We start from the raw sequence: 14,527 nt of genomic DNA, 5'->3' as shown, positions 1-14,527 counted from the left end.
CAGCACGCCTTTGAAGATGGGTCCCTTTCACAGCTTCACTGCCATTCTTCTTACATGGAGCTATCAAGCAGCAAGCATTTGATTTTTTCCTCATCCGACTATTTACAATACTTCTTTAAATAGATACTGTTTGCTTTAAGAGATGTGTGTCACTGGATAATGCTCACACACAAAAAATTTGTGGATTTAAAATTTAAGACTTTTTTGGTCATGTATTTTCTCAGTGCTTAAATGGAGGAAGAAACAGATCATATACAACTCCTGACTTTCTTACTTTTTTCTCCATCCATAAGAAAATTCAAATTGAATGAACATAATACATTCGCTTTGACAGTTGAGTCTGAGCAATACCTTTCCACCACTGAAACCAAAATCATTGTTCACAGTATGAAGACAGAGTTTTAAGGCCCTGCTTGAACAAGGCATGTGAGATTGCTGACACGCATTTCCATGCAGGAAAGCTTTTAAAATGTTGCCTTAAGTATATGTTTAAGTCTTTCCTCAACAGGGCCTTAAAGCAAGGGCAACAAAACAAAATCTTCTCCTAATGATTATTTTCATCTGCAGCTATATTCAACATCGTTAAAAAGAGTATTAACATAATATCAGGTAGTTCCTTTATAAAATTCCAAACAGTACTCAGCTAAGCTCTGAAAATAAACCCAGTATTTCACATTATTAACTGTGATGAAGAAGTACAGACAAGGGATAAACTACAACTTTCAGAAAGCTCTGAGGGGTTCAGTGCCTTCTCCTAAACTTGCTCTACTCAGTTTCTATCTGACAGTTTCAAATTCAGAGAAAGCAGAGTACTCCCTAACAAAACAAACACAGGCCCTGAGTAATAATAAACACAAGGATAACTTCAGTGGGAATCTGCACACTGAAATTATTTTATTAGGTGAAGTATTTTAAGTTTTCCCTCATTATATCCTTTCAATGTATCAGAGTGCATTTAAACTCTATTTTGGTCCAAGTACAAACTTCTCCACCATTGCTGCAAAGCAGTCCTTGTATAACTGAACTTCTGGAACTGAACAAGACCAAGAGCCCATTCCATGTTTCACTTTTAAAAGTTATATTGCAGCTGCCTTTCACAGCAAATTAGGAGAAAAATAGAATTTCCATCATTTCCAGGGCAAGGATTTTAAATAGATGCTTTATCTCTTTATCAAGCATAGAATTTCCTGATGAAAGAACAGCAATTAACGTTAGAACTGACAAGACTGCTTGGAGTGCAGATGACTGTCAAAATATAGAAAATTATCTCTTTGAATTTTCGTAACAGCTTTTGCGATTGTAATTAAAAAAATTTCATGCATATTTCACATAATCAAGCTATTGTTGAGCAGGTTTGGATTTCCAGGGTTATTTACCTGATTTCTCAAGGACAGCCATGACTTCAAATATTGATAAGTTAAGAAAAAAATCTAAAAACCAAAAAACCCAGAGAGCTGCCAGCCTTTGAACAGGGTTGGAGCCAGGCTGATTGCTGTGGACCAGCACAAGACTTTTCATGCCTGTGACTGACCAGTGGCACAGGGAGGGAAGTTTTCCTTGATCAGATTTTCTACAAGAAACCTAACAATTATGAGAAGATCAGTAACCTTCATACAGTAGCTGGTGAGCCATTCATATGTTAGCTAGTGCTCTGGTCAATCGTGCCTTCATTGCTGTGGAATTCTCTACTCAAGAAGAGAAGTCCAAAGGCAAAATCTTCCTATCACGGTTAATGATGTATGCCTTCTGCAGCCAGGCACTGGCTGCACAAGTAATGTTATCTATTTGTGTTACAGAAGTGCCTTGTGCTCACAGTCCTGATCAGGGCTTATTATGCAAAGCACAAAGACACATAGTAGAAGGTCAACAATATTTCAGTCTAAATGGACAAGAGACACAACAGAAGTATTCACATCCCTTTTTGCAGCTGGAAGCTGAGGCACACAGAAGGAGAAAACGAATATTTACAAAGGAATGTAGGCTCAATATCATATAGATACTATTCCCAATTTCATATATTGGAATTTACAGGAACACCTAGCACTCAGTGAAACCAGACAGAGAAAGGTCTTAACCAGCACCTCTTTAGCTGCTTTAGGAAGTAACACCTGTATCATTAGGTGGCCAACAAATGTACTCTGACTACAAGATGCACATGACACGAGACACTTGTGGAGAGGAAACCTCTAATTTGGAGTACTCATCTAGCATGTCTAAAATAACATCTTCCTTTAATAGGCCAGACACCCCTTCCAATCAAATCAGCAGACACTGAATTTCAGAAATTAAAATTTAACTTTTCTATAGCAATCTGAAATTGCAGTTCAGCAAGACAGTTGAGCTGATCTAGCAGCTCACTGATATCAAAGCAGGTCATCGTTTCCCCTCCCTTTTCTACTAGTCAGAGTCCTGCCCCATCAACCTTCGGATGAGTTACTTAACATTACTTAGATGGACACGCCATTCTGGATTTTGTTAGTGTTCTAAGATGCCACCACCTTCCAATATTATCTACATCTGCTCTGTTAAGCCATGTGTCACTGTCTACTTAAACCAAGCCAGTTCACTTTCCATTGAAATGCGTATTGGAGTCTCAGATAAACAGTTACGGCATTTCAGCGAGCAGCTGAGGAAGTGGCATTTCAAGGCATTTTACAAAAATTGCTAGAGATGTTTTTCCTAAGGTACAGCAAGAAATGTACTGAAGACCATAGTAACAGCCCTGTGGAGCTCTCATACTCTGCTTCTGTGCACTGACAGTTGACAATGCTTCCTCTCATTGGAAAATAAACATTCAGCTTTAGTGAAATATTGCTTTTAGCTGCTACCTACTCTAATTCAAGACACTGAGTGAAAAATGACCACATTTGTCAAATTTGCCATATCACAACAGAAAATCTTGCAGCCACTAACTGCTCAAACTGCTGACCATCAGAGATTTAACAGATCTAATGATATTCAACACAGCTGTACTTCCAAGATTCAAAGAAACTCAGGGGAAGGCATTTACCGTACATGATATGCATCTGACGCACAAATACAGCAACTTAGATTTAATCCTCAACCAGAGGTAAACTTACTTGATATGGAAGAGTGACTACTTGTCTCCGGGACACCTGCTTCAAGAGTTGGTGCAGATGATGACTCTCTTGGCATTTCCAGTGTTGAAAGTCCTTTGGCAGCAGGATCTACATATGAAAATTGTGCTTAAACTCTCAGTATTTAGAATCAATAAATATTTTCCATCCGTTTTCTCCCTGGATGCCTTTTTCACATCTTTTCAGTCATCCATTCACCATCTGGCATTCCCAGCAGTTTTAAAAGGATTCAGTGTGTGTGTCCTAAGAATTTTTATAGAGGCTTAAAATCACTTTTTAAAGGAGATTTCTACCTATGCTTTTTAGAGCCCAGAACTAATAAATGCAATAGAGTTTGATTTTGATCCTATTCAAAGAGTGATTATCAGAACCACCAACATGGAAATAAGAGAGGTACCACTGATGTAAAGCTAGTTTAAGTGGCAGCTTAGCATCTTTTAAAAGCCTTATCTCCAACAAATTATCAGTTTTCATGCAAAAGGTTGCTGATCTAGCAGTTAATCCTAAAGATTCAGAGTTTAAGATTCTATCATTAAAAAGAAAAATGAACCATTAAAACTAATGTTTTTATTTTATGATAACTGATACTGTCAATATGGGAAAAATAAAGCAAAGAAATTTTCAAGTGTTGATGGCTGGTTTCAGCATATCCTATAAAAATGAACATGTAACTGTACTGTAAAAAGTCTCAGGCAAAAACTCTGTAGCCCAGCATTGTGCACTTGAAGAAACAACCCATTAGGATATTTAATTCAGAGATCAGTTATATCAGAAGCCTTTCTAAAATATATGGAAGCATAATAGGCTGAAAAAGCTTGAATAAGACTTTGAAATTATCATCAGCCCATTATGATAATGATATTAAGCCTACTTAAATGAATTACAACACATATGTTCTCAAATAAACTAATCAATAAGGCTAAACAAAACAAAACAGAACATAAGAGATACATTAAACTACCCAAGTCACTAAATTACCTAGTTATCTGAATTGTCTGTATCAACCCGTAACGTGAGCACTTAATGAGTCATTGTGAATGTTTTATGCTCCCCTTGCATGACATACTTAGATGCACGCAGCCAAATGACCATCATACATGCTATAATCATAGGTTCCACATGGTGTTTCAGAACTGGGACAGCCCTTCCAAGCAGTTTCAAGGATGATAGTGCTAGTTACTGCATGGAAACTGGCCCTTACTAATGGTCAAAAAAGCATTTGAGTCTAATTGCACAATTCTTTCATGACCATTCTTCTCTAAGAACCAATGTGAAAAGTTCAAAAGCACTCAGCTCTCTTTTTTTACAAAGCTCCAGCGGTTCTTCAGCTTACTGGAACCATAAATGGGACCATAGGCCTGAAACATAAAGGGAACAGCATAACTGTGATCACACTGAATGATTTCTCCTTGTAAAAGTGGAATATCGTAATAGGATATTATACTATGGTTCCCTCTGAAGCAATTAAGAAAGAAGTGCGGTCAGGAATGCATAAATATCCCCCCTCACTTCACTGGCAACAAAGAACTGAGGCCTGAAGGATTCTTTCCTTTTTTAATTAATATTTTTAAAAAAGACTGGTGAAATTCTAATAACTGAAAAATCCTGAAAAAAACCAGCCACAGAAGTGAAGAGGCAGCAGCATACAGTTTTTAAAACTGTTTGACACATCCAATTGGAAACTGAGGAAACAGCTAAAACACACTTTCTCTCCACCTGAAAAACTTAGTAACAAAACCCTGTATTGAAATTACCTGAAAAAACTTTAGTGTATAAAAACAAAATATGTGTTTATGTCTGATCCTAAATGCAAACTGTGGTTAATTCCAAGTGCTCTTAGTTCTGAAGTCTACAGCCTGCTCAGCTTTACACTTTGTGATCCAGTCTGCTTTCCACTGCCTTATGCTTGCAGAAGAAATAAAGGCCAAAAATCACTACACACAAAAGAGAATCTGTGTAGCATGGACGAGGTTAGCAGGATAAAAGGCATAGAAGTATGACAATTTTTCTGACTCCCCACATAAAGAGGCCACGGAGTTTCACTTCCTAACTTGGATATTGGAACCAATATTTTTGTCACTGAGCTCCGCTTCCTTTTCAAATGGGTCCTCACACATGCACAATACCTCTATGGTTAGTACATTCGTTGTGAAAAACAAACACCTGAAAGCATTCAGCTAGCTCAGACCACATCAGATGCTATACATACACATCACTCCCTATACATATACACATCTCTCCCTACACTGGTCTGTTACTAAAACCTTCACACAGTAATAAGCCTTTTGACTGGGTCAGTGATTGAGCTCACCTGCCTCCTTCTGCTCTCCCAGCTTGTCAAGGATGTTAAAGGAAATGTCCAGGTATTCTCTCTGAATAGCACTCACAGCAATCTTCCTCTGCTTCCTCTGGCGAGGAACAATCTGAATCTTAAACTCTGACTCCTCAGTCTCCTCTTCTTGTTTCTGCTCCATGTTTTGTTCAGTGTCAGACTCTGTGTTGGTATCAAGTTTATCACTTTCTGTTTGGTTTTCAAAATCTTCAGGGACTTTAATAAGGACTGTCTTTACATTTGGGCTTGGAATTGCTCCGCTAGGTCTAATTTCCTCCACGCTGAGCTCTGAGTTATCATCAAGGGACATTTCTGGAAGGGCAAAGGACTTCTGCAGCAGGTCCCTTTTCTGTTTCAGTGTTAGTGGGTTCCCACAGGACATGTCCTGAAGTTCTTCTGGCTTAACTAACTCTGAAGAGACCTTTTGATCTTTCGGAGAAGTGGAAAGGATCTCCTCTATTCCTGCTGAAGCATTGTTGCTTGTATCCTTAGAACTAAAGTCTTTGGAGCAATCTTCAATGCTGAACTGGACCAAAGGAGTTGTGCTGAGACTGAGTGCAGAGACATTGATAGGAGTTGAGGGAGACGACGCGGCGGTTTTGCCAGAGACCTCATCATTCAGCTGGTTTGCTGTTTCTTCTTCTTCATCGCTCTCCACTATTCTAAGGGGAGGAAGTGGTTCAAAGACTAAAGAGTCACTGTCTGAAGTGGAGAGTACTGAATGCTTTTCAGGACCTGATGTTGAGTCAGAGGACAAATCTATCAGATCTAAGTCTTCCTTGGGACCAGCAGGTTTAACTGGAGAGTCCACTTTCACTTCATAGGTTTCCATGCAGTTTAACCTAACTTCTGGTATGACAGGTCTTCTCGTTTCCTGGAAACTCTCTGTACGAGGAAGATTTTCTTGTGTTTCTATGTTTTCAGCTTTAGTAGAAGAATTCTGCCGAGGTCGTCCATAATCACTCTGCCTGTGTATGGCGTAAGTAGCAGGGACAGGTGGTTTTTCTAAGTCACACCGGTCTATGCAGGACTTCCTGCGATGTTCATCTAATGAAAACAACAGGGAGTCTGCATTCCCTATATCAAGAGATTTTTGTTTTAGAGAGCGCAGTTTTTTTTTCTGAATGCTTTCTTCTCTCACACAGCGTAGAATACTGTCTTGTAAGGCCCCCGTCTCTCTATATTCAGCCAGCTCTATTTCACCTGATTAAAACAGAAAGAGCTAATACTACCTCAGTTGGAGACTTACAGCAGGTATCTTAATCTTTATCTCACAATTCAACACGACTGGCATTTCAAATACAAACGCAGTATTAGTCAAAATTGTCTAAGTTTTGTTTTAACCTCAGAGCCACATTACAGATTTTTACGATGAACAACAAAAACCCTACTATTTGGATAATAGGGTTTATCTAAATTCTATCCAAATTCTACTCATCCTGGACAGATGTACCCTGAAGATAGACTGTTTAACCTCATGCATTGAACAGAAGAGAGCACAGGCAAGTAATTTCTACAGACACTTGGGATGGCTACATTTCGCATAAGAAATGAAAGAAGAAATGAGCTACAGAAACCACTCTGAAGAGGTTTCAAAATAAATTTGGACTACAGCATTGTGGACATCATTTGGACACCAGTGTGTATCAGAGCACATCTACATGTTATTTACTGCAGCAAAGTGGGCTTAAAATGGATGCTTCTAATTCAAGAAGCAAGGGTAGCAATAGCAGTGAGGATGCGGCAGCACAAGTCTGAGATCAGACAGGTGTTCAGAGAATTTTTCCCCCAGTGATCCTAGACCCCAGCAGAGTCTAGCAGCTGTCACACCACATAGTCATACCTCCCTGTCCTAGGGAGGAGTAAAGTGAGCACAGTTATACTTGCTGGTAATACCACTGCACTGGTATTTTATTATTAATTGAGAAAATTTTAAAAGGTTATCACTGTTGTTATTATGAAAGATATATTTTCACATAAAACAGAATATTCCTGATCATTATTATCCCCATATTTCAAAATGCTCCACATTATATATCACCATGCAAAAAAAGCAGTGGAAAAGTTAAAGCAGATGTTTGCTCTAGTCAGAATCATTCCCCCCGCCATGCAAACACCTGAAAGAAAAAAAGGCAGGTGGGTGGTGGTGGAAATATCTTCAAATTTTTTAGGGTACTCACTTCAGAAACCTAAATTTGAAAACAAAATCCTTCCTATCTTTTGAAACCACCAAATGACCCTTTTTACCAATGGAAAACCCTAATATTTGCAGCAGCAACAACAAATTTGCTTACCCTCATCAAAAAAATCAATTTCTGGGAAAAAAATCAATTTAAGTAAAAACCTTCAGCCCAACAGTGGAAGAAAATTGCAAGAAATTTCTGAAACATTTTTACAATCAAAAGAGCTTAAAGTTTCAGAAAACAATCGCTGATTTTAGATATTTTTATTTTAGAGTGCCTACTTTGAGACTCCTGTAAGAGAATCCATTCAGGGAAACGAGGAGTACCTGCTCCCAAAAGTCAGAAAGAGTCCTTGTATTCAAATTAGGCAGTGCAACAAACTCTACAAAGAAAGGTGGTAGCTTGAAACTAAGAGTAGGAAATTGTATTTCTGTGTGAGTTTATACCAACAAAACAATTCATACTTCTCTGAGCATTCATCTCAACTGGTTGATATTTCACCATTTTGCTGCCACCAATTCTTTTCAGTCTTGCAAAGAAAGTTTGAGATTCTTTATTGCAAGGTCCAGTTGGTGTATCATGAATATCAGATTCATCAAAAACACTGTCTTCCTCTGCTGGAGAAAGAAAAAACTTTATTACTCTTAAGAGAGTGCAATTCCTTGAATGAAAAACTGTCTGTGTAATAAAACCTCAGCTAGTTTCAATTAAACTTGAATTGGAAAATGAAGAATCATCGGAAGTTTGCAAGAAAATTTATATCCCAGGTATAACTTTGCCATTTTTGTTACATCTTGAATTAAGGTCAGAAAGGACAGAGATAAATGAAAAATGGGTTACAATGCAACAAAAGTATATCAAAGCTTTTACCATTCTAAGCTGATCTTTCCTACTAATAATAATGCAGATTCTTTAGATGGAAGAAACGGAATATATCTGGATACTGACTTGAGTAAATAACTTCTGTAGGGCTCAGTGAGAAATGGTAAATGGAAGAAGATCAAAATTAGTACAAGAACTGCAAGGTCAGTAATAGATTAGGAAAATAGGAAAGTGAAAAAAGAAGAAATGGATAATCTTGGGAAGCTGGCAATAGTAACAGAATAAGACCTAAGAGTATGAATTATGAAATTACTGATTTAAGTAGTAATAGTAAAACATTATGCTCTAATTTGAGACTTGCTGGTTGAAAATGGCAGAGAGTAAGAAAGATCCAAACCTATTTACCCATCAAAAAATAACCACATCACCTGTATGAAATGGCTATAAGAAAGAAATAAAAAAAGGAAAATTCCGTATCTATCGTGTCTAGTGATTCATCTCCAAGGAAATAAGAAACTCTACTGGGACAATACTGAAAACAGAGCACTCAAGAGAAGAAACAAAAAAGTTTGCCTTGCTTATTCTAGTAAGCAAACGTGGAGAGGAAATGCATTTGGTGTCTAGGAATGAAACAGCAAGTAAGCCAAAGAGTTAGAATGGCCAAAAACTGGGATTACACTGGTCATTAATATCTTCAGCTTTGAAATTGGAGGAAAGTTTCTACTGCATGTGAAGCTATGGAACTGGCACCTAAAAGCATCAGGGATGAGATGCCTAATTGATATGATAAATCCAGAAAAATCTATCAAAGTTGAGAGTAAGAATTTCTACAGGGACTAGGTTTAACAAATTAGGAGATCACTTTTAACGTCATGCCCTATGTGTCTAACTTCTTCTTCCCCTTGGCAACAAATGCTTCTTCTCACAAGATTTATCACCAGCTCTACAACAGTCTGTACACTTGCCATCATCTCCACAACAAAGCTTGGCAGAAAAATTAGGGAAAAGGTTCTATAGTGTGAAAAATCCATCTTTACCATAGGGATTCTCGCTGCCTGACTATGAAATCCTCATCTGTTGATCATCTAAACACCACCTTTGATGATGACAGCAGCACACACACTACCTGACCAGAGACTAACAAGCCTCCTTAGAAATGGTGGGAAAGGCTTCAACTTTCCCAGTCCTTATGGAATTATATTGGCTGCTTCTTGCAGGTGGAAGAACACTTTTCTACATCCTCTTTTTTCTGCAGCACTTCTGCAAAGGAGGAGAATCAGCCCTACGATTAAGTCAGCATTTACAGAGTAAACTTTGCCCATTTATGGTCCTTTACCTCTGAGCAGCCCAAAGCCCTTCACAACAGCTCTGGAAAGCAAGTAAATATTATTCTCCTTACTTTAAACATAGGGAAACAATGATGAAGTGAGACACAAGGCCACCCACGGAATCAGTGTTGGACATGGGATTGGAACACCAAGTTTTCTAAACCTAACTTGGCACTTACTGTGAACAGCAAGATGGGCACTTAGGCACCTTGCTTTGTCTTAGAAACGTCTCAGAATCAATCCAGAAACCGAATGCATTTTATAAATGTATTATTACTACTCTCAGCATTCTTAAGTCATTATGAATTAAGTCATTAAATCAGCTCAAGACAAAGACAAATTCATAGTAAGTCCACAGTTACCTGAACCCTCTTAGCCCTCCTCCAGCAATACAAAACATCCAAGTGAGTGAGAATATCCAATACATCATTTACATCCATTTTAAGGTTGCTTCAATTTGCTAGAGCTGAGTAACAGGGTGTTCAGGTAAACAAAATTTTGTGTTCTTGTTCTGTTGGATATCTTCTTATGAGCAACAAGCAGCAAAAGAGGAAAAGGTACTGACATGCATAAAGAGTTTGTCTTGTATTCTTTAGAAGAGTTTGCTGCACACTAGGAAGACTGTTTGAGAAGGAGGATGTAAATAGCAAATAAGCAGCCAAAAGGCAAAATAGCTGAAAGGCAGCTACAGATTAACATCAAAAGAACCTGTTAAACTTTGATCATAAATACTTATCACGTAATAAACTTCACAATTGTAATGAACTACACTCAATGACACCATGTTATTTCAAGTCCCAACCTTACACCAGTTCACACCATCACAGTGCCACTGTTACAGCTAGCAAGTACATACAGAGTTAACAATCAGATGCAGACTCTAAAGGGTTGAACCATTCTGTTCCCCCTTTAGACATCTACATCATATACATCTGCATGTAAGCTAGTCAACTTCAGCTCTTTTTACAGAGAAAAGCAAACTATAGACTGAATTCATCATTTTCTCTTTTCAACGTCAATTATTTGCTACTATGCCACATTATCATAAAGTATTATCAGAATGCAGTGTCAGGCTGGTTGCACACCTTATGCGTGGGCATGATCAGTTAATATTATCATAGAAAGGTCAAGGACTATCCAGGCATGGTGACTGAACTACTAAGTATAAGGCACACTCCCTCCAAGAGAAGTTAGACTGCTGTGCTATGCTTAGCCTACAGAGAAATTGTGAATTTCTTTTACTGTAGATGGCTATAGCTGGTCAGATAAGTTACACCTTGGACTTAATTCTGAGTATTATGTTCTAAAATTCAGACCATATTTACCCATTTCTACAACATCTGCAAGACTTAATGAATTAAATCAATGACTAACATATAAATGGGAGTGTTAAAAGTACCTTTTTCCTTTTCACTGTATCGGCTTATGTTACTGTTGTCACTATACAAAGGACCAGCAGTTGCATGTGGCTTGCAGCTGTGATATTGAGCGTTGAGGGTATTGACTGTGATGTGGATTAGGTGAAGTACAATCTTGCTGATTTCACAGTCTCTGTAGGGGTACTGTTCAGTGAAAGAGAAAAACTTCAGCTTAAAAACTAACTTTTCTTCTTGGATAAACATTTAGGCAGTAAAATAGAAAAATTACAAGAATATTGTCAGCTGGATGCCCTTTGCCTTCCTTTGATCATATATTTCTAAATACATCAAGACTGTTTTCAGCTTTGCACACAGAATTATTTAAAAAAATAAAAAAACCCTGTATTAGTAAGATTTAATATATTATTTCCTTGACTTTTATATGACAAAAACAACTATTAATAATAATGCATATTATTATTTTTGATATTATAAGATTATATTATAAGATATTTATATTTAATTATATTATAATATTATAATATTATAAGATATTATAAGGTATTATAAGATCTTTCATATTATAAGGTCTTTCAAGAAATGTGTTGGTCTAATCAACTGATGCCAAGAAGTCATTAATCAGCACAAGAAAGCGTTCATCTGGAACCTGGGCATCTGTCAGCAAAAACAGTGTGGGCATGTTCTTGGCACCAGTCTTGATGTACAAACTGGCAAGATCTACCTGTAAGGAAAGGAGGCAATCACTCATATTCTGTTAAAACATTGATACAGAGAAAGTGCGAAATGCATGTTAGTGGATGGCAACGCATTGCTGACTTCTCCTTACTTTTTTCACTTTATTTACATATTGCTAATTTGCTGCATAACATCCAAAGGGAAAAGCAGTTTGCCTCTGTGTTACATATAAAACACGAAGGTCTCTCATCAGAACTGTTCTCCAAATGCTTGATTTCAATCAGCTTGTTATCATTCATTTCTAGTGTCTCTACTTCCTTGTATGTGCTATAGACCTGCTAGAAATTTGTTAAGCATATCAAAAGTATTCACAGTTCCATTCACATTACATTTTAACAACAATTCCTAAAAAGCATCACTTAACTAAAGAATACAAGCTGTTAAGCTGTTTAAAAGTAATTTAAAGTTACTCAATTTTTTAAAAACTAATTCTAAGTTACTCAAAATACTATTCATTGGAACTTATGTAGCATTTTCCTATTTTCAAATCCATATTTTTCTTTCTCAGGTAACCATGTGAAAGACAATGTGGACAGCAGAAGTAATAGGTCAGTAGCACAGATGAAAGCTTAACTACTTCAGACATTGAAATTAAATACAGTGAGTAAACAAATCAAAGTGTTCTTTACAGTTCCTTTCACCTGCAGTACAGTTAGGTGTTCCCTGCAATAAATTTCAAATTGAAGTGTAAATTTTAAGGCGGGCAGTGTCTTCTTAAGACGACTCACCTTATAGAGAATGACCAGCAAAGCCTTTAACCACATCTGCCGAATGTGAGGTTTGAGGGACCAGAGGGAGCAGCGAGGAGGCTGCTGAAAGTAATGCCTCAGCTGAGGACAAGTGCAGTATTTCAATACCTGCACCACCAAGGGAAGAAGGTGTTTTCCTAGGTTGATGTTATAGTCCATCACCTGAAAAGAACATCAGCACAGGAGTTAGCTCACCGAAATCAAATCAACTGATGTTGAAAAGCAAAATAACTAATACCTCAACTGTATTAGTTAAGTGAAAAGAAATAGACATTTTTAAGGAAGTCTCACTATCAGTTAGAAACTTTCTGCCAGCTTGCCAGGTTCTCATTTTAGCTAAATAGGTAAAATGAAACAAAAGAAGATGTGTTCTGAAAGCCTTTCATACTGCAGAGTCTAAATTTTAACATACACTAGTAAGTTCATAAAATATATTATGCTGGGATAGCCTTGTATTATAGCACAAGTTGATCATGTTTCAACAGACAAAACCATACTAGGTATACCCCATATTTAACAGATATGATGCAATTGTGGGTTTTGAAGCAGGGGTTGTGTATTTGGGTTATTTGGGGTTTTTGTATTAACACTGCATTGCCAGTTTTCATTATTTTCTCATCAGGCTTGCAACATTAGCTGTTGAGTTTTTTTAAACCCCATGTTCTGGAATCAGGTAATGAGATAAGAATTCCACTCTTTACTATAGCAAAGGTAAGACTGTATCTGCGATGCTATGCAGAAAGTCTAAGCATGTAAATCCTAAAGGATCCAAGAATAAAGCTAATGAAAAGCATCTTGCTCTAAATAAAATGCTTAGCAATTTTCAGTGGCGGTGTTGCTGTAGACAGGCTGCTGTTATTACTGCTAGTCATAAGCCTTGCTTCCATCATGAGCTTTGATGAGCATCATGCTATTTGGTGCCTATCCTAGACATTTGAATCCTGATGTTTAGGTGCAGTGTGGGCATATATTCTTACTGCCCTGACACAACTGTGCTTTCGATTGAAACTGCATTGCTATTTTTCATTATCTTCTCATCAGTCTTGCAACATATGGCTTTAAATAAAAATAGCTAATGTCCTGAAATCAGCAGCTAAACTAGATCATAACAAGGATCCACAAAGCCCTTGTCTCTGATGCTGGCCTATACTGGTTGACACCCAGGAAGGTGTAACAGCAGGCCAAGCAAACTCCAGCACATCCCCCAAGATCTAATGCATCCCTGCAGTTTCAGTGGACTTAGTGCTTTATCAGGAGGCCTGTACATCTAAACAGACACAAACATCCGTTTCACCCACATCACCCATTTCCTTCAGGTCTGTATTTCTTTTTTCGGTTTTGTTTTTATAAGAACAAGGGGATGAGCCTAATTTACAAACACAGAACTCATCTCTCAAGTTCCCTCCTGAACAAGTGGACTAGAGGTTTTTCCCTGTAAAATTCACTAGTTTGATGTGGAGCTGTCTCAAATTTTTGTGCTGCATGCATAGAGCCAAACAGATTAATCCCATGTTTATCCATGTAGGGTTAGCCTGTCGAACAGATGATATATAATAACCAAATATGGTCCTACCCTGCAATGCCTTGTCCCCTCAGGGTGAGATACAGTTATATAGCATGGTTAGGACAAACTCATCCATACAAGGAAGACAGAGCCCTGCCTTAACACAGCACATACTGTAATGCAGACATGTCCTAAGCTGAGCAGACCCATTTTTTAAGTTGTCACAGGAAGATCTGGAATAAATGATGCTGCAAATGTTGAGCAGAGCTCAGCCTGGGATGGTGGGCAGAGCCTGCCACTGCTGGCTTCCGTGCTCCAACAGCCTTGTACAACATTGCCACCATGCGGGGCAAAACCGCACTGACTGCCAACACCAAAACTTGCCCGCTTCTGCTGC

The 14,527-nt window shown here is 37.9% G+C and overlaps 1 protein-coding gene across 15 annotated transcripts in view; it reads right to left on the bottom strand.

The window, feature by feature from the left end:
* The window catches only part of UNC79 (unc-79 subunit of NALCN channel complex), a 116,337-nt gene that overhangs the window by 47,890 nt on the left and 53,920 nt on the right, over positions 1 to 14,527 (bottom strand). For 10 of the 15 annotated variants that reach the window (XM_087747580.1, XM_087747587.1, XM_087747573.1 and 7 more), the window contains 5 exons: positions 12,606 to 12,788; positions 11,163 to 11,325; positions 8,078 to 8,230; positions 5,410 to 6,633; positions 3,081 to 3,188 (listed from right to left, as the gene is read on the bottom strand). In XM_087747580.1, the coding sequence (XP_087603706.1) occupies positions 3,081 to 3,188; positions 5,410 to 6,633; positions 8,078 to 8,230; positions 11,163 to 11,325; positions 12,606 to 12,788 (1,831 nt within the window). The remainder of the gene's footprint in view (positions 1 to 3,080; positions 3,189 to 5,409; positions 6,634 to 8,077; positions 8,231 to 11,162; positions 11,326 to 12,605; positions 12,789 to 14,527) is intronic. The other 5 variants (XM_087747581.1, XM_087747586.1, XM_087747574.1 and 2 more) reach the window with 3 other exon arrangements.

This window comes from Nipponia nippon, unplaced genomic scaffold (genome assembly GCF_047370975.1).
Source record: "Nipponia nippon isolate SJK-2023a ecotype South Korea unplaced genomic scaffold, ASM4737097v1 scaffold_11, whole genome shotgun sequence".
Classification (NCBI taxonomy): domain Eukaryota; kingdom Metazoa; phylum Chordata; class Aves; order Pelecaniformes; family Threskiornithidae; genus Nipponia; species Nipponia nippon.
This window is presented reverse-complemented; position numbering and strand designations above follow the sequence as displayed.